We start from the raw sequence: 23,945 nt of genomic DNA on the forward strand, positions 1-23,945 counted from the left end.
CTCGGAGGTAAGGCCTGTATTACTAGAAATCATTTCACAGAAGAAACTTCATGAAGGCTTTACTTTGAAACTACTGCTTCCAGCAAGACCAGAAAACTTGGGAGATCACACCAGAATTAGAAAGTGCCTGCTTGCCAGGTTTTAAGATTGAACCACATACCCTTCCTTGCCAAAAAGACTATTTTGATAGCAGGCTTGGTTCAGCTTATTTACAGTTTGCAGGTCATTTTTTAACTTGTCAAAACATATGCCAGGCATGTGTGCAGCAGCCAGATAACTTATCATTTAAGTAATTTCTGAAAACAACATGCAGAAACAAACATTTAATACTGATTATTATCACTTATACTTTGATTTTGGCTTCATACTACTATCTTTGCATCACTGTGTTTAATTACACTCCACATTTCCTTCATGATTCATCGTTGCATAACAAACTAGATAGCCACTTTATGGGCGTGTTGCAGGTTTGCACAATTAACTGAGTCTATTGGACTGGAAATGACGATTTGTATTAACTGAAAAGATCATGTGGCTGCGCAGTTTGTGGGTGTTGGTTTATTAGAATGGAAAGTGCCAATTAGAGAAGGAGAAAACAAAGACAAACTCATTATGTTTTAAAGAGAAGTACCTATGACTTCCTGGAAATGTTACAGTTTATCTGGGATAGGATTCCTAGCTGCTAAATTACAAAAAAAATTATTCTCCCTGTGCTCATGAGCATGTAGGAACGGCAAACGAGGAAGCACCGGCGACGGAGGGAGAACAAAACACTAGCAAACCAGGAACAGGGCGAGAGAGGAGTTTCCATGCCAAGGCCACCTCCATCCCCCAGCCCTGCCCAGCAAAGTCTGTGCCTGCTGCAGGCCAGGCGCATCGGTCACACAAGCTGCAGCGGGCTGTATGGACTCATCAGGGACAAGCTGCTCTGCCCCAAACAAAGGAAGAAAGCACAGTCTCAAGACGACAGCGACTTCAGGACTTGTGGATGCTGGGTTTTGGCTGTGCGGCAGGTCACACAGGTGCAGCCCCACTGCTCTCCCCACAGATTCCTTCCAGCCATGCAACAGGCATACCTTTGTCCTCCCCATATTTTAAGCTCAACAGCAAATTCAGTTTGATCATACTTTACTCTTCACATCTACTTTCAACAGCTCCACCTCATTACCACAAATCCACACTAAAAACACAGAACTTAAATGCCTCCAAACTTACTAAAGGTTATAGATTTGGTTATGGTACTCACACCATTTTAACAATTAGGTGATGCTTATGACAGAACAAACACCATATAACCTAAGTAAGTAAAATCAAAGATGTGCAAAAAACTCAAGCTATTTAGTCGCTCAAAAAAACTCCACCATCATTTGTATTCACCCCTCAAATCAAGTGTGAAATATTTCCCATTAATTTTCTGCAATGTACTTAAAAATAGAAATTGCATAAATGAATTATCCCTTGTGAATTTCTTAAATTTTAACACAGAAGGAAGTTCAATTTGAGTTTGAAAAAAGTGCTTGATACATTTCAATGTGGTATATTAAAGGACAAAGTATTTTTTTAGGTTTTTCTTTTTTTTTTTGGTGGGGAGGGGAATGGAAACACACAGAATCAGGTTATTCCCTTAATTTGTATTTTCATAATTCTACCCATGTTTATGTGAGGTGTGAAGATACTGAACAGCAGACTAAGACCCTCAAAAGGTCATGTTTCTCACTCCTAAAAGCAGATTATTATTCCTACAGCAATAATAAATTCTGGTTCACCTTGGAATCCTTTCTTCCTGCCAGACTTCACAGTAGAGCCAATACACATAAAATACCAAGTGCACATCATGTAGAAATGCTCTCATGAGAACATAAGTAATAAAAAAAGCTTATTTTAATGCAATTATGTGCAAAAGTATCTGTCTGTCAGGATCTCTAATAACTGCAGTCAAGCTTGGCTTTTCCTGCCAACTTGTATTGGCGACAGATGGAAACTCCAACAAATGCCACAAGGTTCACAAGTACAAACCAAGCACAAGCATTCACTCCGCAATATTTCTTAGTGCCTTGAAACAAGAACCGTGTGGGTGTCAGGTGCAAACGCAAGAGGAATCTCATTTTCTGTCCAAATACATCAGGCTGGTGAATGAAGTTAGTAAATCAAACACTAAGAAAAAAAAGGGGGAGACAAGGTGGGAGATAAAAAGAGATTGTGAAACGTTGCACAAAAAGTCTGTTGAGAATTATGGTGATCACTCCAGCTTCTTGCCCTCCTTCTCATCCACCTGCAACCAATGCTGTTATGCAAAAGCGCAGTTAAGACCTGTCTTGTACACACACGCATATATATATGCAGACATTCATATGACATATATGTTTAAGAGTGAAAAGCTATTCTCATGCCTCGATTTTTTGACATGCCCAATTTGAAATGTTTTGAGGCAACCTGATCTTAAAGGCATGACTGCAGTTTTTTCTCTAAACCTCACAAAGGTTATTTAGAACATGTATATGTAACCTTAACTAGAGACAGGGGAACAGAGAGCGCAACATTTAGAAATACTTCTAAATAAGTATTTTAAATATCAGCTATTTAATTCCCTCAGTAGACACAGGTAAGAGCTGAAATTCAGAGATGTTGATTAATCTTTTTCGAGCAAAATCATTAGGTCCTGTCATGCTCAGCTCAGAAAGTTTGAGTTTTATTAGTAGGCACAAAGATGCACTCATGTAAGTAAGCATTAGGCTCTGGAATTAAAGATGTCATTCATAAATAGACATTAAAACAAGTCAGATTATGATGTGAAAAAAACACAACCAAGTTCAGCACCACAGTCTCACTTTGTTGGGGATGTCTGTAGCAAGGGGATCAGTAGCACAAATACAAGCACATATCTCAAAATATACTCAGCAGACTGTTGTGTCCCCTTCCGCATGCCCTATATAGGCAGAATCTCAAATACGGGTAAAATTAACTTCATGCTATTTGGGAATCAAGTTACTGAACTATTAATTTCTACAATGATACACTTAGAACTGTCTCCAAATACCATTTCTATATATATAGCTTTTCAACTGAAATTACTGTTTCAGAATGAGAACCAGCTGAGCTTAACCCGCATTGTCCTTCCTGCCTAATCTGCCCTTACCTCCAGGGCTCAGAGCCACGCAGTATTCCACCTTCAGATCTTGCAAAATCTGAAATCTCCTTCCCCTGCTTTCTCAGGTCCCAGATATACCCACCTGATACCTAGGGCATCCCAAGCTTCCTGGGATTATGTTTCTAATGGCATGCTATGCTTCTAGGCTGTCAGTTTTGCTCACTATTTATTTTGTAAAGATCATAAGCCACACATATTGATGATACTCTGTAAATAAACAATTTTATCAAAAGAACAGACTGTTAAAGGCATTGCCTTTAACAGGTTAAAAAGGAGAGAACAAGCCACAGGGAAAGGCACAAAGAAGGCAAAGAGCTGACTGCCACCATTCTTTCCAATCTCATTGAAGCCTACTGCCCAATTATGACTGTAAAAGACTGATGCCTTCTAGGCTTGCCAATACAAAATACACAACCACTATAGGCACTGACAATATCTAGTTATTTCTCAAGAGTTTCTGTTTGGTCTTGATGAACAAGGGTCTGGTCACAGTAATCCACACATCTCATGCTGGGCAATGCAGGTATGCCTGGAGATTGACTCAGTGGATGTAGGGCCTCAGCAGCATGTGCTGCAGCGCACCAGCTCAGCTGGGAATGGCTTCTTCCACCGACAGCCTACCCAATCTAATTTATGTCCCTTACCTTGGTGTCTTTGACAGAGTAATTAATAAACTTTACCTCCCATAAGGACCAGTTCAGAGGCCCCTGCACCTCTGCATACGCTCCTTGCAGTGGGCAAACCAGTTGAGATGTCTCAGAGCAGAGACAGAAATACTTCCCTGGCAGGGATAAGAAACACTATGCGTGTGCACATGCACACACACACACACACACACAGAGTATTTTGCAGTTTTCAGATGTACTCTCAATTTAGCTATTTATCAAAGCCAACATACGAGGTAGGGTATAACAGCTTAAGCTGAGCACTATGCCACTCTTCACATAGCTTCTAGTTGTTTTGAAGAACAGCTGCTGCAGGCACCTCTACCTGCAAAATCCTGTGGGAATGCATCCTGTTGTTCTTGGGCCACAAAGATGACATCTATCTATGTAGCAAGATGACCATGGCAGAAAAAGCACACCAAAAAAGGTAACAGAACACAACATGTTCTTGGGAAGGATGAAAAGGAACTTCAGGGGTGCTGCAGACCCTAACACTGCTGCACATGGATAGATTCCTGGAACCTCCCCCAAACTGCCATTCTGCATAACACTACCCTCGTGTGAAAAACTGTGCCTAGAGGGCATAAAAACACTGACCCAGTCAGCTAACAGCAAGTATTCTGGCTCCATAAGGCAGGGGATGGGATGCAACCGGGCAGTTAGACCAGCATTCGAATCAGCTCCTCTGTTTCTGCTGATCCACCCAGCATCCTGCAGTAGAACATCCCTCAACATTGCCCTAAAAGCACCCAATCTACCAGGGATTAAGTGACCTCTGGACTCACCAGACTAGAGCTTGGCTTCCTGGTGACCAGTTTACATGCCTGAGAGCAAGAATGTCCCTACAGCTTCAGGATGGATGTAACATTTCTGCAAGGCATTCAAATATTACAGAACGGGTGGTAAAACACAGATGTGGCTGTGGCCATTCCTGGGAAACACAAGTGTGAACAACCAGCTATTTTTAATTTATCAAGATCCATTCCAGTCTAAGCTGCTACAGAATCTGTGTCAATCTTTGTGTCCTTTTTTGATCTCTTCCCTCGCTCATCTTATGCTTATGTACTGAAAAAGTCTGAGCACATGATTACCCCATCCAGGCAACATGCCTTTGAAATGGCTTTTTAATCTAGACTCTCCACTCCCTGACAGACTGACTTTTGCAGTACGTCTGTATTTGCTGTCTAGACACTTGAATATGCTAACCTCTAATTTAGCCCTCCTTTACTGACCCATGAGTTTCCTCCCTTCTGTGGGTCTTCTGGCTAAACTGGAAATGCAACACACTCATTCTGCCCTATACCTGCCTGGTTTAACTGCATTCACACAAATTTGACCAGCGAAGTAAGCATATGTTCCTCATTCACAGCAACGATGAATCCTTACACTGCAAAAGTGCTCTCCTAATCCTTTTCCCTTCTTTGCTGTCTCCAAACTCAAAAGAACAGCACAGTCCTGTCTGGAAGGATTCAAGACCCATCTGCAGAGACAATGACCTGAGCTGAATCTTGCAAGCAGAATTAAATCATTGTGTACCCAGTTACACAGGCAGAAAATGATAAAAGAGTCTGATTGAAATATGAAAGGGAGAGCAAAATGCAGACGTATCCTAACAGCAGCCATACTGTCTCAAATCCCAGGGTCCACCTAAACCATTATTACCCTAGCATGGGGGAAAAAAAGGAAACAGGAGATGTTTAGGGCAGTGGGCAACATCCTCTCCAATTCCCATCAGTCTGATACAAGGGACTTTCTCTACAGCCTTAATGGATTTTTCTTTCATCAGGCTCTCTGTGCCTAGTTTTTGAAGCCATGTAAAGCTTCTGGCATTTGCAGCATTCAGACAGAGATGTAATCAAGGTACACAGATGAGAGTTCACAAAAGCCCTGCTGTACTTCCACTCTAGATAGCATGTTTGCATCACAAACCACTTCCATATGCCTGAAGCATAAAAGATTTGCTATCTGTGTCAGTTTCTACAGATGACTTAAGAGGCAATTTAGCATTACCCAATTGCTTTAAAGTTCTGTAGAGGGTGAATTCTCACAAAGCCCGTGTAATGGCCCCTGTAGGAGGCTGAATTTCAGCATCAGGTCCGCACAGTGGTATATTGTTACCTACCCTTGCAAAGTGATAGCCTGCACTGCTAATCTATGGACACGCCTTACACTCAAACACACTGTCTCTGCACCTTCCTTGCACACCTACACACCCTTCTCTATCTCACCATAAGTACCACAGTACACCATACAACATCTCCCAGACAGTAAGAACTGAAGAAGTATCAAGTTTAACTGTTTGTAATTTGGGCAATATGATTTCCCTGCTCATGTACCAGCACATGAGTTTACCACCACTGCACCACAGTCTCTGACTTGCTATGAGTTCAGTGAGGCTACAGCAATTCCTATGCATCCCACGTGTATTGTTTTTTTCCCTCGAATTAACAGATGCTCAAGTTGATTTCCCTCACTTCAGGGCAACAGACGTTCAAAACTTAGGTAACTAAGAATTTTATTATCTGCCTGCTCTGTTTACATTGTCATAATGCACACATCGCTAGACTAAGACAGTACCAGGCAAGACTCCTTAGCCTCAATACTCATATGTAGATCCACTCTGCCAGGCTACCACAAAACAGAGCAGAAGATAAGGACCTGAATAAGACCTGTGAAATGAAACTATTAACGATTGCACACAGTTTAACTTCTACTGTGCACATCCTGATTCTGCTTGAGGTAAAAACTGTGATTTTTAAGAAAGGGATAAGATGGATGTGACAGCTCATTCATTTTGGAAGTCAGTATCCAAGCCAAGGCCAATGTGTTGGGTTTTAATCTATTGAATAACAATAAAATTCAGGACTTCTCATGAGGGAAAGATTTATTCATAGGCCACCTTCTACACTGCTTTTTGCTAGGTTTGCTTTTCCCAAGCAATGCCTTACTAAATGGTTCATAAAAGCTACCTCTGAAATAACTAAAGTGACAGATGGTCTCAGCTCTGCAGAAGCACCTCTGGAGGTGCTGTAGAAGTGTACCTACACCATCCTCATTCATATAACACGTCATGCAAAAACTAGCACCACAGCATCCAACTTACACTTTGTTTACCTCTCTTCAGAAAAGCTTTTCCTCTCTGATGACTTACCACAATTACCTTTTCTAGTCATTAACAAGGCAGAAGAGTGTCCAAGCTACTCAATCCCCTTTCAGGTAACCAGACCAGAGGCATGCTTACCAGAAAATGTGGGAAAAAAACCCCCAAGCTTCCTGCTCAAGAACAGCTGCCATGAATAAGTAGGGTTAAGCAACAATACAGCAGCAGCTACTGTTACGCATAGTTATTGTTTATAGAAGTCGGCTCACCAAAAAAAACCATGACAATCTACAGAATGACCATACTGGCATTATCTCTGACATCTGATGTTAGAAGTATGTATCTATTGCTTCCTGTGTTAGCCTTTCAGTATGAAATTTCACTTTCGTAATTTTCCAGCTTCCTAAAGAGATTTTGCCTTTTGCTTCTCCAGCTGCTGCTTACATTTCTACCTTTCTCCTCTCAAAATAAACACTAGGAGTAACTGAAAATTGTAAGCATTGAAAACAAGAAATATGAAGGGAACTGAGATTACTGAAAAGCCTCATGCTGCAAAACAAGCTAGGAACAGGACAACTCTGGCCAAAGGACATCCGGTATCACGGGGTTCCCCGCGCAGATTGAATCCTTGAACAAAAAGGGAATATTGTGCATGAAAATGCATTATATTCTTTTTTTTCACAGAATTCAAACATTTCATTTATTAAGTACAGACAAATCTGCTATCCATCTCCAAAACAGGGTACAAGTGAGGTTTAAAGCATCTTGTAATACTACCTGAGCTGTTTTTTTAGCAGACTTGTTATTAACAGGCATTAACCAACCAGGATGTCCAAGATTACTTAGGAGTTAGTCCGCAGGGCAGTTAGTATATTGCAGAGTGGTTTACACATGCCTATAGAACTGTGAGGTGGTTTGAGAGTCCTGAAATAACTTCATATTGCAAAGAAGGGAGAGAAACTAGAATGTAACTGTTGGTACAGAATTCTATTTCCTCTGCGCACAAGTTGGCACAGAAACTATTACAGGTGACACCATTACTAAACGTTTTTATTCAGTAGAACGATCAGAAATTCAAGGCAATGGGGTTTTAGTGAACAAAGGCCATAGGTAACGTCATTTAACAGTAAGAGACAAAAATTCCACACCATTACATGCACATGAACTAACTCCTAAATTATCTAACAGAGTAAAACCAGGCCTGCTGATGGAAGAACGCAGGCCACAGGGTAACATCTGCAGGGAAAGCCAGAATGACCTCTTCCTGGTCCAAAGATTCTCACAGAATCACAGGTTGGAAGGGACCTCAGGGATCACCTAGTCCAACCTTTCTAGGAAGAGCCCCGTCTAGCCAAGATGCCCCAGCACCCTGCCCAGACAACTCCTGAAAGTGTCCAATGTGGCCAAGCCAACCCCTTCCCTGGGGAGATTATTCCAACGGTGACTGTCCTCACTGTGAAAAATTTCCTTCTGGTGTCCAATCGGAATCTCCCCAAAAGCAACTTGTGTCCATTCTCCCTTGTCCTCTCCATGGGACTCCGTGTAAAAAGGGAGTCTCCATCTTCTTTGTAGCTACCCCTTAAGTGCTGGTACGTGGGGATGAGATCCCCTCTGAGCCTCCTTTTCTCAAGGCTGAACAAACCCAGCTCTCCCAGCCTATCTCGTATAGCAGGCACAAACAAGTTAAAAAGCCAAACACTTATTATTCCTCATGTTCCACCATGGAGGCACTGCAGGAGTTTTTTCTACTGAAGTCACATCAACACTCTGAAATGCATTTTAAAACCAAGTTTGTCCTTTATATCCATTTATAATAATACTTTGGGCTATCTGCACCATCAGTAAGTATGTACATCAACATATCAAAATTAAAAACAAACAAAAAAGCAACCAGGACAGTTTAAACTGAAGATAACTCATGTTGCATGCACAGTTCGTCTGCAGAAAGTTAGTCGCAGTCTTCAAGCCCTGAGCAACAGAAGTACAGCAAAGCATTTAAAGAATTGTTGGAGCACATACAGTTCAGCACAAGCCATCACCACTAGTTGCTACCCCCTCTAAGCATGCATCCACAACGCAACATAGTGCAGTCTCACCATTAACACAGTGTGCCCTAACTCATCAAAAATACAAAACCTCATTTGTCTGCTCTCCTCCTTTCTTTCAATAGCTTCCACCACCCCCACCCTTATGTTCTTTTAACTTTCTCTCATCTGCAAAACGTGTCCAGCCATCTTTAGGGGACCTCTTCATCATTTCTCACATCGGAGGGAAAAAAAAAAAAAAACCACCACAAACCCACTGAAAACATCTCTTTGTTTATACTCCTTCCCTTCCGTCTCATATCGCCTTCATTTGTACAGCAATACAGCAGTTTTTATGATACAAATACACAGTAGGGGAGCTTACTGTCCCTAAGAACAAGGGCAGGTGGGGGACTTTCACTAGAGGTCAATAGACACCCCAAAAAAGAAAGCAGAAGTCAGCTACAGATGTGCACCACATCCTACAATGAAATCAAGCATTCTTCCTTCTTAGCAATATTAACAAGTATTCCAGCTCAAAGAGTACAGCAGACGTGTTTTGTTAATCCTATTGTTCGCGACGCTCAGTGCTGGGACTTCCAGAGTCCCACACTGACATTTGTCCAACAAATAAATAATTGCACTGTACAGCAAAACAGATCAAAAACCAGGTTCACAATGTTTATGCTATAATAAACGGTATCACCTGCAAATACTCAAGAAAGTTTTTACACAGCAGCTTTCGCTGAAAATCCTACCACTCACCCGTGTTTTACCATCGCAAATGCTAAGTCTAGACACAAAATACACTGTCAAATCTCTGACAACCCCCATATGATTACTCAAGATACCCAATAAACCATTCCACGTGAAGACTGATTTATTTCAACACAAAGTTCAGGAAGATGTTCACAGGAGCAATTCCTACAACGGTGAAAGCGTTGGTGTGTTTTTTTCCTCTGGCGGTACTGAAGCACAGCCGTCCCCTGCGACTGCAAGACACTCGGACACCAAACGCACGGCGGGCAAGGACTAGCTCCATCCCGCCGTTCGGGCGAAGCCACTGTTACCCCAGAAATAACTACAGCACGCCTCAACAGGGGGAACCGCGCGGAGTCAAAAGCGCCGCGTTCCTCACCGGCCGAAACGGAGGGGCAGCGCGGGATGCCGGCGCCCCCGGGACCGCCCGCCGCGGGCGGGCGGGGCGGGGCAGCGAGCGCTTCCCGGGGGCGGCGGGACGGCTATGCCGGCCGCGCGCGGGTGGCGGGAGGAGCGTCCCCGGGGAAGGCTCCCGAGCCGGGGGAAGACGCGCAGGTCTCCCCGGGGAGCGGGAGAGCCGCGGGCGGGTCCTGCGCGGCAGTTGAGCGGGGTGACTGGCCCCGGCGCTATCGGAAATGGGACCAGGAGAGGCCAAGGGGCAGCGGATCGAGTAACCGCCGCCATCCGCCGGGAAGCGGGGGCCCAGTGACGCACAGGACACTGAAGCGGGGGCGGCGGGCGGTTCCTCTGAAGGATTAGTGCACCGGCCCGGGAACGCCGAGCAGACAGCCGGGGCAGGGAAGGACGCCGAGCGCCGGGGAGCCGGCCGCCGCAGGGAACGCTGGGCGCCGACAGGGTTTCACCAGCGCTGCCTCACAGCCTCGCGCTGCTGGAGGCGCGCGGCCGCTTCGGCACCCGCCGCTCCCCGCGCCGCGCTGAGGGGACCGAGCGCGAGCTCCCGCGAGGCCGCGCCGCCTCTGCGCTGGCGGCAGCTCCCCGGCCGGCCGGCGCCGCGCCCCGGTCGCCCCCGCCCGGAGCCCGCTCGGCAAACGCGCCTCTCGCTCAGCCCGGAGCCGGCCGACCCCGCAGGCCCGGGCAGAGCGGGGGGGGGGCGGGGGGACACGAAGGAGGGCAGCGCGGCGGAGCACCGGCGGCCGTTCCCGCAGAAAAGCCCAGATGAACGAACAGCGCTGCCGGCACCCAGGCCTCCGCCGGGGCCCGCTGCAGCCCCCGCTCCCCGCGGCCCGCACCCTCCCAGCGGCACCCGCCCGCCTAGAACCCGCCACAGCACCTTCACCGGCCCACGCGCGGACATCGCCCCTTTAAGGCTTTTCCCGACGTGAGCGCAACATAGGAAGGGGCGCGGCCGGGCGTGGCCTGGCTCCCCGGCGGCTCCGCCCCCCAGTATAACAGCCGCCGTCCCCGCGCGGCGCGGCAGTGATCGGGCGCTGTCGCGGCTTGGCGCATGCGTGTGGCGCCGGCGACCGCGCGGGGACATGCAGAGCGGCGCGACGCTGTCGGGGTGAGTGACGGTCCCCACGGCGGCACCTCCCGCCGCCCCGCGCCGCTCGTTGCCATGGCGGCGGGGCGCTCCCCCCGCTGTCGCGGCCCGCCGAGGCCGCTCCTTCCCGCCGCGCACCTGAGCCGCTCCCGGCAGGGCTCGGCCGCGGTCCCGGGGCCGCCCCGTACCTGCCGCGCGGGGCCCCGCCGCCGGGGAAAGGAGCGGGGGTCGGAGCGGGCAGCCGCCGGCGGCACCCGGGACTCGCCCGGGCCGCGGCACCAGGGCTGGCCGGGCCCCTGGCACAGAGCCGCGATCCCGGCGCGGCGCGGCCCACGCCAGCGGCGCGGGGGGGGGGGGTGCGGGGGGGTAAGGCGGCGGGCCGCGGCCCGGGAGCAGCGCCGGGGAGGCGCGGGACCGCGTTTTCTGCCCTTGTACTGGCAGTGGGGGGCCCAGCCCCGGCGCTGCGCCGCTCACCTGCGGGGTCTGGCGGGGAGGCGTCCCGGGTACGATGCCCTGCTCGCCGTGGCGGGGAGCGCGCCTTCACGGGTGCCGGAGGCTCTGCGGGGGGGGGCTGGGGGGGGCCGGACGGGACGGGACCCGCCGGGGTCAGCGGTGCCCGGTCCTGGGCATCGGCGTGGCGTGGCGTGCGTCTTCTCCTGACCCGACAGAGTGCCGGTTCCTCACCTCCGAGCTGCCCTTCTGGCTCCTGCGAACAAACAGAGACTGCTGGGGTCTCTGGCTCTGTGCTTAGCGCCCTAATTTAGGATGGCTTAATTTAGAATAAACGCTTCTTCATGATTTAATACCCCAGTACACGCTTATCCTCGATTTTCTAAAATAGCCTGTCTGTGGTGTTTAAATCCGGAGACACCACTGTACCCGTCAAGTATTGACAGTGCATCTCTCGAGCTCACATGCCTGCCGTGGGCATACACTGCATGGGTTATGCATAGCACAGTGTCCCGAGTGGCTCTGAGACCTCGGTGTCCTGTCACTCGCGCACAGACCGAGGACCCTGTGCAGGACTGCTGAAGCAGTAAGCAAAAAAAAAAACTTGTTATGCTTGATCTAAAGATGACAGTCCTTAATTATATATTGATAAACTGGATGGGAAGGGCTCTGGGGCAAGGTCTCTCTGGTCCGTTTGGGGATACTTGAATCTTTGTCATACTGGAATGACAGGCGAGTGATGCCTCTGCCTTACAAACACATTTTACAAACGCTAGTAAAACTTGACAAGAGGAAATCAAACTGCTCAATTCAACCATGATACTTTATGCACAAACCTAGTTTTCTTTCCTTTGGAATTTACCTGTATGGGACAGTTAGTTGTTTTTTTTGTTTTTTTTTTTTTTTCTCCTTAAATAAAAGGCTATCTTTTGAGGGGGTGTATGTTCTTGGTGAAGCTCTTTGTCTGCCATCCTCTGCAGTACAGGAATTATTTTAGAGGAAAACAGTTCCACCTCTCTGTAGTAGAAAACAGAATTAAAACTTATCACAGCATGTCTAATGCTATGGTTATGACTCTGAGTCAGCTATAAAGGAATTTTTATTTCCTGAATGTAAGCTGGCTATATTCACGTTAAAATTTTCAGGAGGGTGAAGTACCATACCTTAAGCATGCATCTGAAATCTGTCAAGCTGAGGAAAGGCAATTGTCTTGCTATTTAATTATTAGTTTTCTACTGGCAATTTACAAGTTCCTCCCAGTTGCTATGTAGGACTGTGAAATGGTAGGCCAAATTTTAACTGAACTTAAACTCCTTTATGAACTGCAGTTCTTTGAATGTATTAAAAAATAGCTATTATAATCTAAATATTTTGTATGTCTGCTGTTCAGTTGATTTGTCTCTCCAAACTTAGGCCCATCATCATCTGGGGTACACCTGTAGAATTAATTTTATTTGCAACCTCCTATAGTACAAGTGGTACTTTTATCCTTCTTTGCTAAGTGATCATAGGGTCAAATTTTCTACCAGAGAAGGTCCATTTCTGGTTGGCAGAACATGTAGAAAAATCTTTCAGAGCTAAGAATATGCCTCATTTATGTAATAACTGTAAAGAATATTAATCCGATAAATTGAAAAATCTCCTGAGGCCTGTATCTGAGCAGGATTTGGCTAGTGACTCAGAGGAATACTGAACTGCGCTGTGGAGGTTTGGTGTATAGTAAGTTAGATCTAATTATTTATTAAATGAATAGGTTTTAAACTAACCTTCTTGTGAGGCTGTTTCTACTAGGGGTCTGTTACTGAGCATTCATCTACTTGAAAAGACAAAAGCACTTGAGGGATGTTGTAACCACTGCAGAACCAGGATTTTTTTTTTTTCTGAAGTATATGAAGTTCCGGAGAGTATACTAACAGCTTTTAGGCTTTTAAAAGTCCAATTAGAAGCCTGAAATACTTAAATATTAAAACATTAAAGGGCTGGCCCTATCTCACGTACTTACATTAATAGAAAGTCAAAGGAAAAAAAGGAAATTACATCACGTTGTCAAATAAGGAACAGCTAGTTGGAGTGGATGACTTGTAGTGCAAAAATGTGCCCCTCCTCCTGTGAATTGCTTCTGAGATTTGTTAAAGATATGTGGTGGCAAGGTGAGCAAAAATAGGTTGTGGATTTAATGTAGCCACCTTTTCTCTGCTCCCAAAACTGTTAAGTAGGTCTTACTTTCCCCCCCCCCCCCCTTTTTCGCATTTCTTACAAGAAGTATCCAAGCTGCTTGTCAAGAGTGTTGCCTTTATAGAACCTGTGCATTCAGAAAATCTATACAGCAAATTGCTGTACCATACCCATTAAGTGAAACACTAGAGTACGCTTTGCTCTACACTGTGAATACCAGAAAGGTTTGCTTTATTATGGACCTGACTCACCTCAAATATTTGGTTGCACTGGGGCTGGGGGAGCCGGGAACAGAGTAACAAAGATTCTCTGTGTGATCAGTGATAGGTGTTGAGCTAAAATATATGTAAATGCTTCCTATTTTCTAAGTAGAGGATTACTGTTGCTATAACACAAGTATTTAGTGATATGTATCAGTACGAAAACTGTATATTTGGGAGATGTTTTATGTAAGTCAACTTCATCTCGCAAAATTTTTCCGATATATTCCCATATGCATTCCTCACTGTGTAGATACCCTGCTGGTTATGGATATATTTGACCATTTTCAGCTTACACATATCCTATTATTCATCACTTAGTTCAAGTCTGAAGGTATATTTGGCCTTATTAAAAAAAATATCAATCTCATCTCCAATATTTAGAATAATTAATATTTGTTAATGTGAGCAGGCATGAGCGACGAAAAACAATCTCCTTTACACAGTTAGCCTTACAGTGGATGCTGTTGATAGATAGCTTCCTCGTGCACTGACAAACCTTTGAATTGCCTTGGCTTGTGTCTGCCCTGTAGTAATTACTAGCTATAGTTTTAGTTTGAACTCACTCAGTTTCTTTTGACTAACACTATTCAAAAGTGCTCAAAGTGCTTCCATCTTTCTAAGTGCCATAATCTATGTGTAACTAGGCTAGACAAGCACAGTAACCAGAAACCCATTCTGTGCAAACAAGCAGCAAACAAACACGAGATCCAGTGTGCTTCGTTACTGCATGGTGCCGATTTTCTTTAGCAAATGTAGTTTGATTTTATTTATGGTTAACTTTAGATCCTTAAGTCTTTAAGGACACAGGATTGGGCAAACAGTTACAGTGGAAAACTGTTGGTGTTTATATCTTCTTGACTGACTTTTGTAAAGTTTATTTATTTTAAAGCCAATTACTAGAAATCAGTAGCCTCATGAAATATGTACTGCTCAGCTTTAGTAAGAGCATGCTGTATAAAACAGAGTTTGAACTCCTCGATTACATGGCCTCATGGCTCCCTCTTAAGTACCGTTTCTTCAAAAAAGCTTATGCACATTTTAAAATACAAGCACCAACTCTCTAGACTCCACTGAGAATGTAAGTAGGTGATGTCGTGAAAGAGCACATACCTCACCTCTCTTGATACTCCCAGCTTAAGGCATGGAGGGCAGTTTCATAACTCGGTCCATTCACAACTCTCCACTGAAATGTCAAGGCAAGTCACCTTCTGTGAATTCACAAAGAGGTTATTGTTAGGAGCAAGCAAGTCTTACGGCTGCAAAATTTGTCTGTGCTTTATTTGAAGGAAAAAAAAGAGTTGATTGAAACAAGTGAAAATTGCCTTTTCCTAGAGCATGTAAATATTTAAGTCTATTTCAGAAGTTGAGCTTAGCATCCTGGAGGGATTTCAGAGAGGCAATTGTGCAACTATCAGTCTTAAGAGCAGAGATTTAGACGGCATTCAGAAAGCTGACACAGGAATTACTAGCAGTGGTTTTGGCGTGGGATCTGATGGAGGTTGGGCTTCTTAACAAGACCTGCAAGGGTTGTATGTTATCATAGCAAGCACGTTACATGTGCTCTCAAACTACACCAATGCCACCCCCCGCTTCCTGTCTCATTTTTTTAATATCATAATCAATGTCTCGCTCGTGGTCTTGTCGGATCTTGTATGTGTGCTGAGGTGGAGTGCTAGCATTTGCTGACTAATTGGTGCTCTATCAGTGAATTTTTTCAACTTGTGCCTTGCATTTGACTTCCAAAAATACTGAAATGGAAGCGGAAACTCCTTCCTCGGCATTAGCCTTAAGTTTACTAATTCATTCTCCTCCATTTCTTTTGCAGATTAATTGCTAATAGGCTAGGATCTGTGATACATGAAAAAAATCACTGCTCAATACAGCGTGAGCTGATGTGACAGATGTTTTATTTGCAAATTGTGTTAACAGGATAGGAATTAATTTTAGAATTGGTGCTGTACTTACTCTGTGCTGCTTAAGTCTTCTTGACCAATGGATTTCTCCAGACTTCTGCATAACCATAGACAATGGTTATATGCACGCTTACAGCACTAGAAGGAAAAACTGCTATTAGAGGACTGTTAGAGGTTTTGAACTCATTTGCCAATCAGAACTACTTCATTGCTTCCTGGGGCTCTATGTTTATATTTAATTTTACTATGAAAATCTACAGTTCCCATTACTGGGAAGGGTCCAGCTTGACTGTGTAATGTAAAAATTTCCAGGGTAAAGCTAGCTTTGAAGGAGATTGAAAAGGAAGAACATAGTTTTTACTAAAATCAGGAGGGCTGAAGTAAAGTAGGACTAAGACTCTAATGCTCTGCTGCAGCAGACAGAACACTGGTTTGGCCTTGTTCGCTTCTCTTAAAGCTAACAGCCTCCTGTCTAGAATTCTTAAATCCTGCCTAAAATACACGGGGTATTTGGTAGCAAATAAAAAAAAAATTCCACTTCCATTAACACAAGGGTGATCACTGGTAGGCATGATCAAGAAAACCATCACACTCTTAAGGAGAATGTGATTAGGTCTTGCACATTACAAACATACGTACAGTCAGAAGCTATATTATTGATCATCCAAGCATATACTGTTTGCTTGGATGACCAATACTGGACCCAGTTCAAATCTGGAAAAGCATAGCAAAGTTGGTCTTTCTCAAGTAATTGTTTATAAAAGGCACATAGTGGTGTTAGACTGCAAATTAATCCTGGGACACCTGGTTTGCAGTCCTGCTTAGGAGTCTGTCCAGCCCTCATGTTGCAAATAAGTATAATGGATCTTTCCTCATAAAGGAAGAGGACATATCTCCAGAGAAGGTCCGTTTTTGAACAGATTTGCCATAAGCGTAAGCTATTACTTATTTCTGCACCCTGTTTTCTTGTGGCACCACACTGAAGGTTTTTTCTTGACATGAATACTGCACAGATGTAGCTGGTCCTTAATTGTTGGTTGACTTTTTTCTTTAGGTGGAATTTTCTCTTTTGGGGTGGGGGGTGGAGGGTGGGTGGGGTGGGTGGGTGCTGAAGGGGCAGGAAGTTTATGTTAAGAAACTGGTCACATTCTTGATTCTCAAGAGAGATACAAATTAAACTGTTTTGGATGGGTTTGGGTGGGGTTTTTTGTTTGTTTAGTGGTTGGTTTGTTTTTAAACAGCTATATTATACTTGCTGCATTTAGGATATTTGTGTAGATGAAGCACAGACCTTGTACCCTTGGACTGAATTTATCCTGCCTTCAGAATGTTGACTACTTTTACACTGTCCCCCCACCCCCCCGACTGTCCATTCTGAATTTCCTAAACAAAGCCCTGTGAGTCAACTTGTTCCTTAGACTATGATTATTTACTCAATATAAAGCAATTGCCAACACATTTTTTTTCTGTTGTAAATGGGCCAGATAAAGCATTTTTCTCACCTTCAAAATAAATCTGAATATAGCAGGACAGTTTAAGCTGAAATTATTTCAAATCACTAGATTTCCCATTTGTTTGAAATAGCTGGAAGACTTGAGGTCGATTTAAAGTATGTTAAGGTGTAAGTTTGTTAATAATAGTGACTCCTTTATATAAAGAAGTTCTGGAATTCTGATTTAAGTAGTTGGTAATTCTGTTTATTGGAGCAAAGGCCATTTGTTAGGCTATTGAAGGTAATACCTAAAAACAGACTAGGCTGTTACATGTTGGCCATGCTGGAAACCATAAACTCATTAGCAAAAAGATACAACTAAAGATGGATGGCTACTAGACAGTTAAAGAGATTGTTCTGGAAAACTTACTTTGCCTGAATAACTGGCAGTTTATGTACAAGAACTGAAGTTGCTGATGCACAGTTACCATATAGTTTTACTGAACATAATTTTCTTTTTTTTAATAACAGTTTGATTCCATAAGACAATTTACCTATTTCGTACTTTAGTTTTGCAGTCAGACACAAAATAGCAAGTGCGGTAAAGTTTTCCTATTGGCAAGTATTAGGGCAGAAGGCCTTCCTACAGAGCTGTTTACTTCCTTGAAATACTGAAATTTCATATGAGAGGTGAACTCATCAAGTTTGCATTTCTGATATTCATGTCCTTCTCTCTTTTGAAGGGAATGAAAACTGCAGAAAACTTGTCAAGGACTGTGAATTTCTAGGGTCGTGAGACATCACCAGAGAGCAGCGCACAATGTCAACTGCAGGAGTTGCTGCTCAGGAAATGAGAGTCCCATTGAAAACCGGGTTCATTCACACTAGTCAAGGCATGGGGAGTCTGAAAACCTGCTGGGGTAGCCACAGTGGATTTGAAAAGTGAGTGAGGCTAAAAGGGGATCTATTGTATCTTAAAGTATGAGATGAGCACTAAGACTACTTGTACCAGTACCAACCTATGGTTTGTTTACAGTAAAGTCTTTTTTTTTTTTTTCCTTAGTACTTTCTTTAATGTGGACCCTATAGCAGTGGCATATAATTTGCATCCATCAACAGACCAACATTTACCATCCCTTGGTAAGTATAAAGATTAACACATATGTATTTAGGTAGTGTCATGGATTTATTTGTCTTGGAAAAAAGTTCTTAAGTCTTCCTGAAGCCACTAAATGCTTTCTCATTCTGGATATAAGGCTGCCCTCTGGTGACAGAATGCAAACATTTCAAGAAACTACTACTATTCAAGCCCGACAAAAAAAGCCATTTAAAATAATGTGATCAAGTTGAAACAAGCAAACAAAAAAGCCTTTTCCTTGTACTTAGAGGCCTCTGAGTCACCATTACATTTCTGACAGAAAGGCCATTTAGTAAAATAGCACTTGTTCCGTTGTGGTTCTCTGCTGGGATCTTTGCAGCTGTAGCTCTGTTCTGCTGCTTATGCTTGGGGTCTCTTGAACTACCTCATTTAACTGGAGCACTGCCCTAAATCAATAAGGTAACCAGCTAAATATACAAATCCATGACCAGAAAAGATCTATAATAGCCAAGTTTTGCTACTAGAGTCATTAAGCAGACAATACCTATTGTTGCATTAGAAGGAATTAAATAGTTAAATATGCAGTGGCAAAGGCATGCGCTAGAGTGTTACTTAGAAGAGTGTTTCTAAGACTCTCTCACCTTTTTAGGGCACCCTTCCAACCATGCTTCCTTGAGTGACCACAGCTTTGCTGAAAGTTGCACCCAAGTCCCATCTCAGAAATCCAGTCCACCTCCTGTAAGTCCCAAAACAGAACAGCCAATTTCAAGATACGAAGACCATCTCGTTCCTGGCTTTAGTAAGCTGTCATTAACCATGGGCTGTGTTTCTGATGAAACACCTCCTCACATGCCAATAAAAAATGGGCCAATGCAATTTCTGTCTGCATCTTCCAATGACCGTAGCTCCAAGCCACTACCCCCTCTGCCTATTTCTGAAGACCTTACTCCAGATGAGGTTGACAGAGAGGTGGAATTCCTGACTAGCTCAGATACTGACTTCTTGTTAGAAGATTATGAACTTCCTCCTTTTAAATCCAGTGCTCCAAGCCGGCGGAGCTTTAGGGGCTGTGGACAAATCAACTATGCATACTTTGATACTCCAACAGGACCAAAACCAGAAGATGCCAACCCTACACAAAGCCTAAATGGATACATATCCAGTGTTTGTCCTCCTCCACAGCAGCTGCATCGACGTTTGCGAAGGTCCCATTCCGGGCCAGCTGGATCTCTTAATAAACCAGTAGTAAGACTATCTGGACACTTGAACAGGTCTTCTCCAAACTCTGATGAAGATAAACCAGAGATTCCACCAAGGGTTCCCATACCTCCAAGGGCTCTCAAGCCAGATTACAGAAGGTGGTCAGCAGAAGTCGCTTCTAGTGCGTACAGTGATGAAGACAGGCCTCCAAAAGTCCCCCCAAGAGAACCTTTGTCACGCAGCAATTCCCGTACACCAAGTCCCAAAAGCCTGCCATCATACCTCAATGGGGTTATGCCCCCCACTCAGAGTTTTGCACCTGACCCAAAGTATGTCAGTAGCAAAGCTCTACAAAGACAAAATAGTGAAGGATCTTCAAACAGGGTCCCTTGCATTCTTCCAATTATTGAAAATGGTAAGAAGGCCAGTTCGACGCACTACTATCTGCTGCCTGAAAGGCCTCCGTATTTGGACAAGTATGAGAAATTCTTCAGAGAAGCAGAAGAAAGTAGCTGTAACACAGAGGTTCAGTCCTGGTCTGGTGACTGCACAGCCACTTCATCCCCAACAAAACTGGACTCAAAACCTAGAACGGACATAGCTGGTCATCTGAAACGAAAACACCTCTCTTATGTGGTTTCCCCATAGTCTCTGGGAGCACAGTCTCAGCTCAGTTGTTCAGGATGGAGCTGAACTTTATCATGTTACAAAGTTCTTAAGGTTCTCGGATAATGAAGTAGGACCAGTTTGTCCTCCGAGAACTGGAAAGTGGATGGTAAAGTCCTCTTATGCTGCATACCTGATATGTTTAAGACTGGTTTTTTGTCATGATATGTATAGCTGAAAACCTACAGATTCCATAAAAACATATGGAGGGAGAGTAGTCACAGTTGGCCAGTTATATGCTACCTAGATGAACATATTTGGTAGTCATGTTATTAAAAAAAAAAAAATCTAGCTTTGCTTACAAGTCACTTATAAAGCTGACAGAGCAGGTAATGCAGTACAGTTTTCATATCAGGCATTTCCAGAATTTCTTTCACACAGTAACTCTGAGAACAGACTCTGTCCTCTTTGAGTAGAATATGCCAACCTGGTAAGAAGGCAACTGCAAGATCTGACATCCACTTCAAGACTTGGCAAGCATACTGAAAGCACGTTTCGAAAGAAGAATCTATTTTACAACCTAATTTGACACTAATAGACTTTTAAAGGGAGTTAGTTTTTGTGGATTCTTTCAGTTGCTAGATGTATTTGGCTCAATTTTGCAGTTTTTCTTAGGAGAGACTTGGATCAGCTACTGCTAAGCCTCTGCTGCTGCTCTTTTCCTGCTGGATTCTAGAAACACGTGAAAGCATCCCAAAAGCAGCAGAGCATATGAGCAGCTATATGGTTGCTACTAAGCAGGCAGTAACAACTATGTGCTCACCTAGAGTCTGAAGTTCTGACTGTATTAAATGCAGAATCACAGCACAAGCTGGTCTTGTGTTTTGATTTCTATTCAGTATTTTAGGGGAGGAGGAGGGTGTGAGGAAGAACATGATTCCATTTATGAACAGTGTCAGTCCCATCTCTCGCTGCTTCAGATGCTGCTTCCTGCTGTTTAATTTTTCCTCATTGTGCCTCAGTGATCTGCTAAAGGTCATTGAGGTGCCACATTTGTGCATTAGCAGTTTCTCATGCTCATTTTGATTACGTTTATCCTCTTACAGATAAGCACAAGAGAAAGGGTGCTCATTAATGGAGGTACAGAAGATGAACATGTTCCTCCTAAGAGAAATAAACAAGCTGTTTACAGTTTAAACTGCTGAATGAGATGTTTGAGCTATTTTAAAGCTTACTTTTTATTTGTTTTAGTACAAACTAAATGAAGGTGAAATACACGCTATAGAAATGCACTGATATTTCTGCATCGTGTACAGTATTGAATAAAAAAGAATTCACTTTGTATTTTGAGTATTGTCATGTCTCAAGTTTAATAAAGTTATAAAATATTTATGATACATTTTGGTTTTTGCTTTATTGAATAGCATGTACAATTGTGCATTTGAGTTCTGCATTTACTGGCAAATTCAAAGTGAATGATGTTAAATGTGCAACATGTTGAATTCAGCTTGCATTTAATTAAGATTAAGATTTCTGCAGACGTGTTAAATAACTCACATTGCACACCGTTAATTTTAATTCCTCTTTACTACCTGGTAGTATGGTGTCTATAGTTTTGTGCTGGTCATAAAACATCCTGTGAAGTTATGCAGCCTATCATTATTAATAACCTTTGTTATTTCTAAAGTCACCCCTAACACATTAGGCACCATCGTACAGGAGACAGAGGGCAGTAGTGTTCCCATCTTCAATTCCTCAACTCCTAAAAAGAACGAAATTGTACATTAAGGGTGACTGAAGAGGAGCTACTCATATTCTGAGGATGAAAAAAGCTTCAGCACAGCATGGTTTGGGTTTTGGTTTTTTTTTTTGCTTAAGAGGAGCAAGAAATTACATATACCCATCACATAGCAAGTATATTTAACCATAGTATGTGAGCCATGGATAAGGTTACTGAAGGTACAAAGCATCACACGACTTTGATCTTTTAGCTGTGTATGCAGGTAAATGCTTGCCTTGATCTGGCAGTCTGAAGTCATCACCTTCTCTGTCAATGAGCTTATTTCAGAATAAAGCCGGCTACCATCCTTGGAATTACACTCAATGGAAAAATGTCAGATGTAGTTTTATAGTAATGCCTAATTACTTGGCTTTTATAGCTGGGGAGATTGCTAAGCCTCATTTATGTAAGTGTTTAAAAATCTACTGCTGTGCCATAACACTGCTAAGAACCCACGCAGATTGGCCTCCAGAACATAAACAGGTTATCTAACGCTGTGCAAGGCTGTTGACTATAATGTTCATCCTACTGAAAGCTCTCCTTCACCTCCACCCCCTAGATTTTTCTGAGGTGGAAAAAGTCAAATTGGTACTTGAAACCTTCCCCTTAAATCTGAGCAGCTTTAACCCTAGGGCTCCAGAATAACGCCTTCTCAGTAACACAATCACTGCTGCAGCAAACAGATCAATGCTGCTAATCTGCAGCTCGTTCCTTGTCAGTTGTGAGACTTGGCACAGACTCAGTAGTTGTAATTTCAGAACTTTGTTTAAGGCAAAGCAACCACCTTGCAGATCTCTTCTAGATTTTGCCACTGGGTCCCACTCTGTTCCTGATATTTGGAACCCCCCCTTTTAGCCAAGGTTCCTGTGCTTGAACAGACTTTGCCCCTTACCTGGAACCACTTGAACTCCCAAAGGCCTTGAGTCTCAGTTCTGCCTTAATAGCATTTACTTTCAGATCAGTAGCAAAGGCACTCTCGGGCAGGAAAAAGGGAAGATACCCCATAGCAAGCATCTTCCCTGCTTTCAGTGGGATTGTTTTGGCTTAAAGAATGCAGGGAAAAGCCACACAGCTAGTGTGCACACTGAGAAATTGAACCCTCCTGACAGGGAGGCCAGCCCAGGCATTCTGTGTTTCTGGACATACAAGCATTTGGATGAAGTAAAACTGCAAGTCTGAGCTATCGCACTTGCGGCCAGGTCTCATTCACTGTTCTCTTTATAAACAGTGATGGGATAAGCTTTCTGTCTTAACTTCTTGCTCGTCACACCAGCCCGATGCTATTGCTTAGTATTTGCACAAGGCAAGCCAAAGAGCCTTCTAAAGTGACTAACAGGTGAACATGTCTTTGGTATAAAATGGGGTATTTGTTATAATTTCCCCAGCCCTGCACCCTGGCACTTATTTTCACTTCTGTTAGCAGTGGAAGTTCCCTAGCCATTGGGCTAAAACCTTTTCTGCTAATGTAGTAGCAAGACACTTTTTACTTCCTCAGAATAAGATCTACTTCTAGGTACAAACTATTTTTGTATTTATGATGCTGAAAAGCTTAAAAACCTTATAAACCTTGTGCTTCTGAATAGTCTTACATACATTTTCTGAAATTCCAAAAAAGCATGGACACTTTTAACCTAACCTCCATTAGAGTTTTTCCTCCTAGAAAAAAAAAAATTATAATTGCGCACTTCTTTTCTGAAAGTACTGGTATTGTCTACTCAGTCCTGAGTATTTGAAAAAAGAAAACCAACCAATTACTCTGTAGTGATGCTATCTTTCCTATTGTGTGTCAGCTGACTAACAGCAGTATTAAGTCTCATTCCAGAAGTTAAA

At 43.6% G+C, this 23,945-nt stretch overlaps 2 protein-coding genes across 10 annotated transcripts in view; one reads left to right on the plus strand and one right to left on the minus strand.

The window, feature by feature from the left end:
- SLC45A1 (solute carrier family 45 member 1) overlaps positions 1-19,260 on the minus strand; it is an 80,786-nt gene extending 61,526 nt beyond the window's left edge. For 5 of the 8 annotated variants that reach the window (XR_010375817.1, XR_010375818.1, XM_064470233.1 and 2 more), the window contains exon 1: positions 10,988-11,079. The gene's annotated coding sequence lies outside the window, so the exon portion shown is untranslated. Of the gene's footprint in view, positions 1-10,987; positions 11,081-11,671; positions 11,904-15,195; positions 15,294-19,170 lie in introns of those variants that run through there. The other 3 variants (XM_064470246.1, XM_064470244.1, XM_064470234.1) reach the window with 2 other exon arrangements.
- On the plus strand, positions 11,045-21,732 carry ERRFI1 (ERBB receptor feedback inhibitor 1). Of its 2 annotated transcripts, XM_064470247.1 has the most exons (4): positions 11,045-11,218; positions 18,174-18,372; positions 18,494-18,570; positions 19,179-21,732. In XM_064470247.1, the coding sequence occupies exons 2-4, from the start codon at positions 18,251-18,253 to the stop codon at positions 20,375-20,377; spliced, it is 1,398 nt and encodes a 465-aa protein (XP_064326317.1). In that variant the 5' UTR covers positions 11,045-11,218; positions 18,174-18,250; the 3' UTR covers positions 20,378-21,732. The 2 variants fall into 2 exon arrangements, with proteins under 2 accessions (XP_064326317.1, XP_064326318.1); XM_064470248.1 differs by lacking the exon at positions 18,174-18,372.
- Positions 21,733-23,945: the final 2,213 nt, after the last annotated feature.

This window comes from Phalacrocorax carbo, chromosome 20 (genome assembly GCF_963921805.1).
Source record: "Phalacrocorax carbo chromosome 20, bPhaCar2.1, whole genome shotgun sequence".
In the NCBI taxonomy this organism is placed as follows: Eukaryota; Metazoa; Chordata; class Aves; order Suliformes; family Phalacrocoracidae; genus Phalacrocorax; species Phalacrocorax carbo.

Excerpts from the sequence above, each read along its gene's own strand:
- ERRFI1 (XM_064470247.1), top strand. The coding sequence starts at position 18,251 with ATGTCAACTGCAGGAGTTGCTGCTCAGGAAATGAGAGTCCCATTGAAA. Across the intron at positions 18,373-18,493 it reads AGCCACAGTGGATTTGAAAA|TACTTTCTTTAATGTGGACC; the intron begins GTGAGTGAGGCT and ends TTTTTTCCTTAG. Across the intron at positions 18,571-19,178 it reads CCAACATTTACCATCCCTTG|GGCACCCTTCCAACCATGCT; the intron begins GTAAGTATAAAG and ends TCACCTTTTTAG.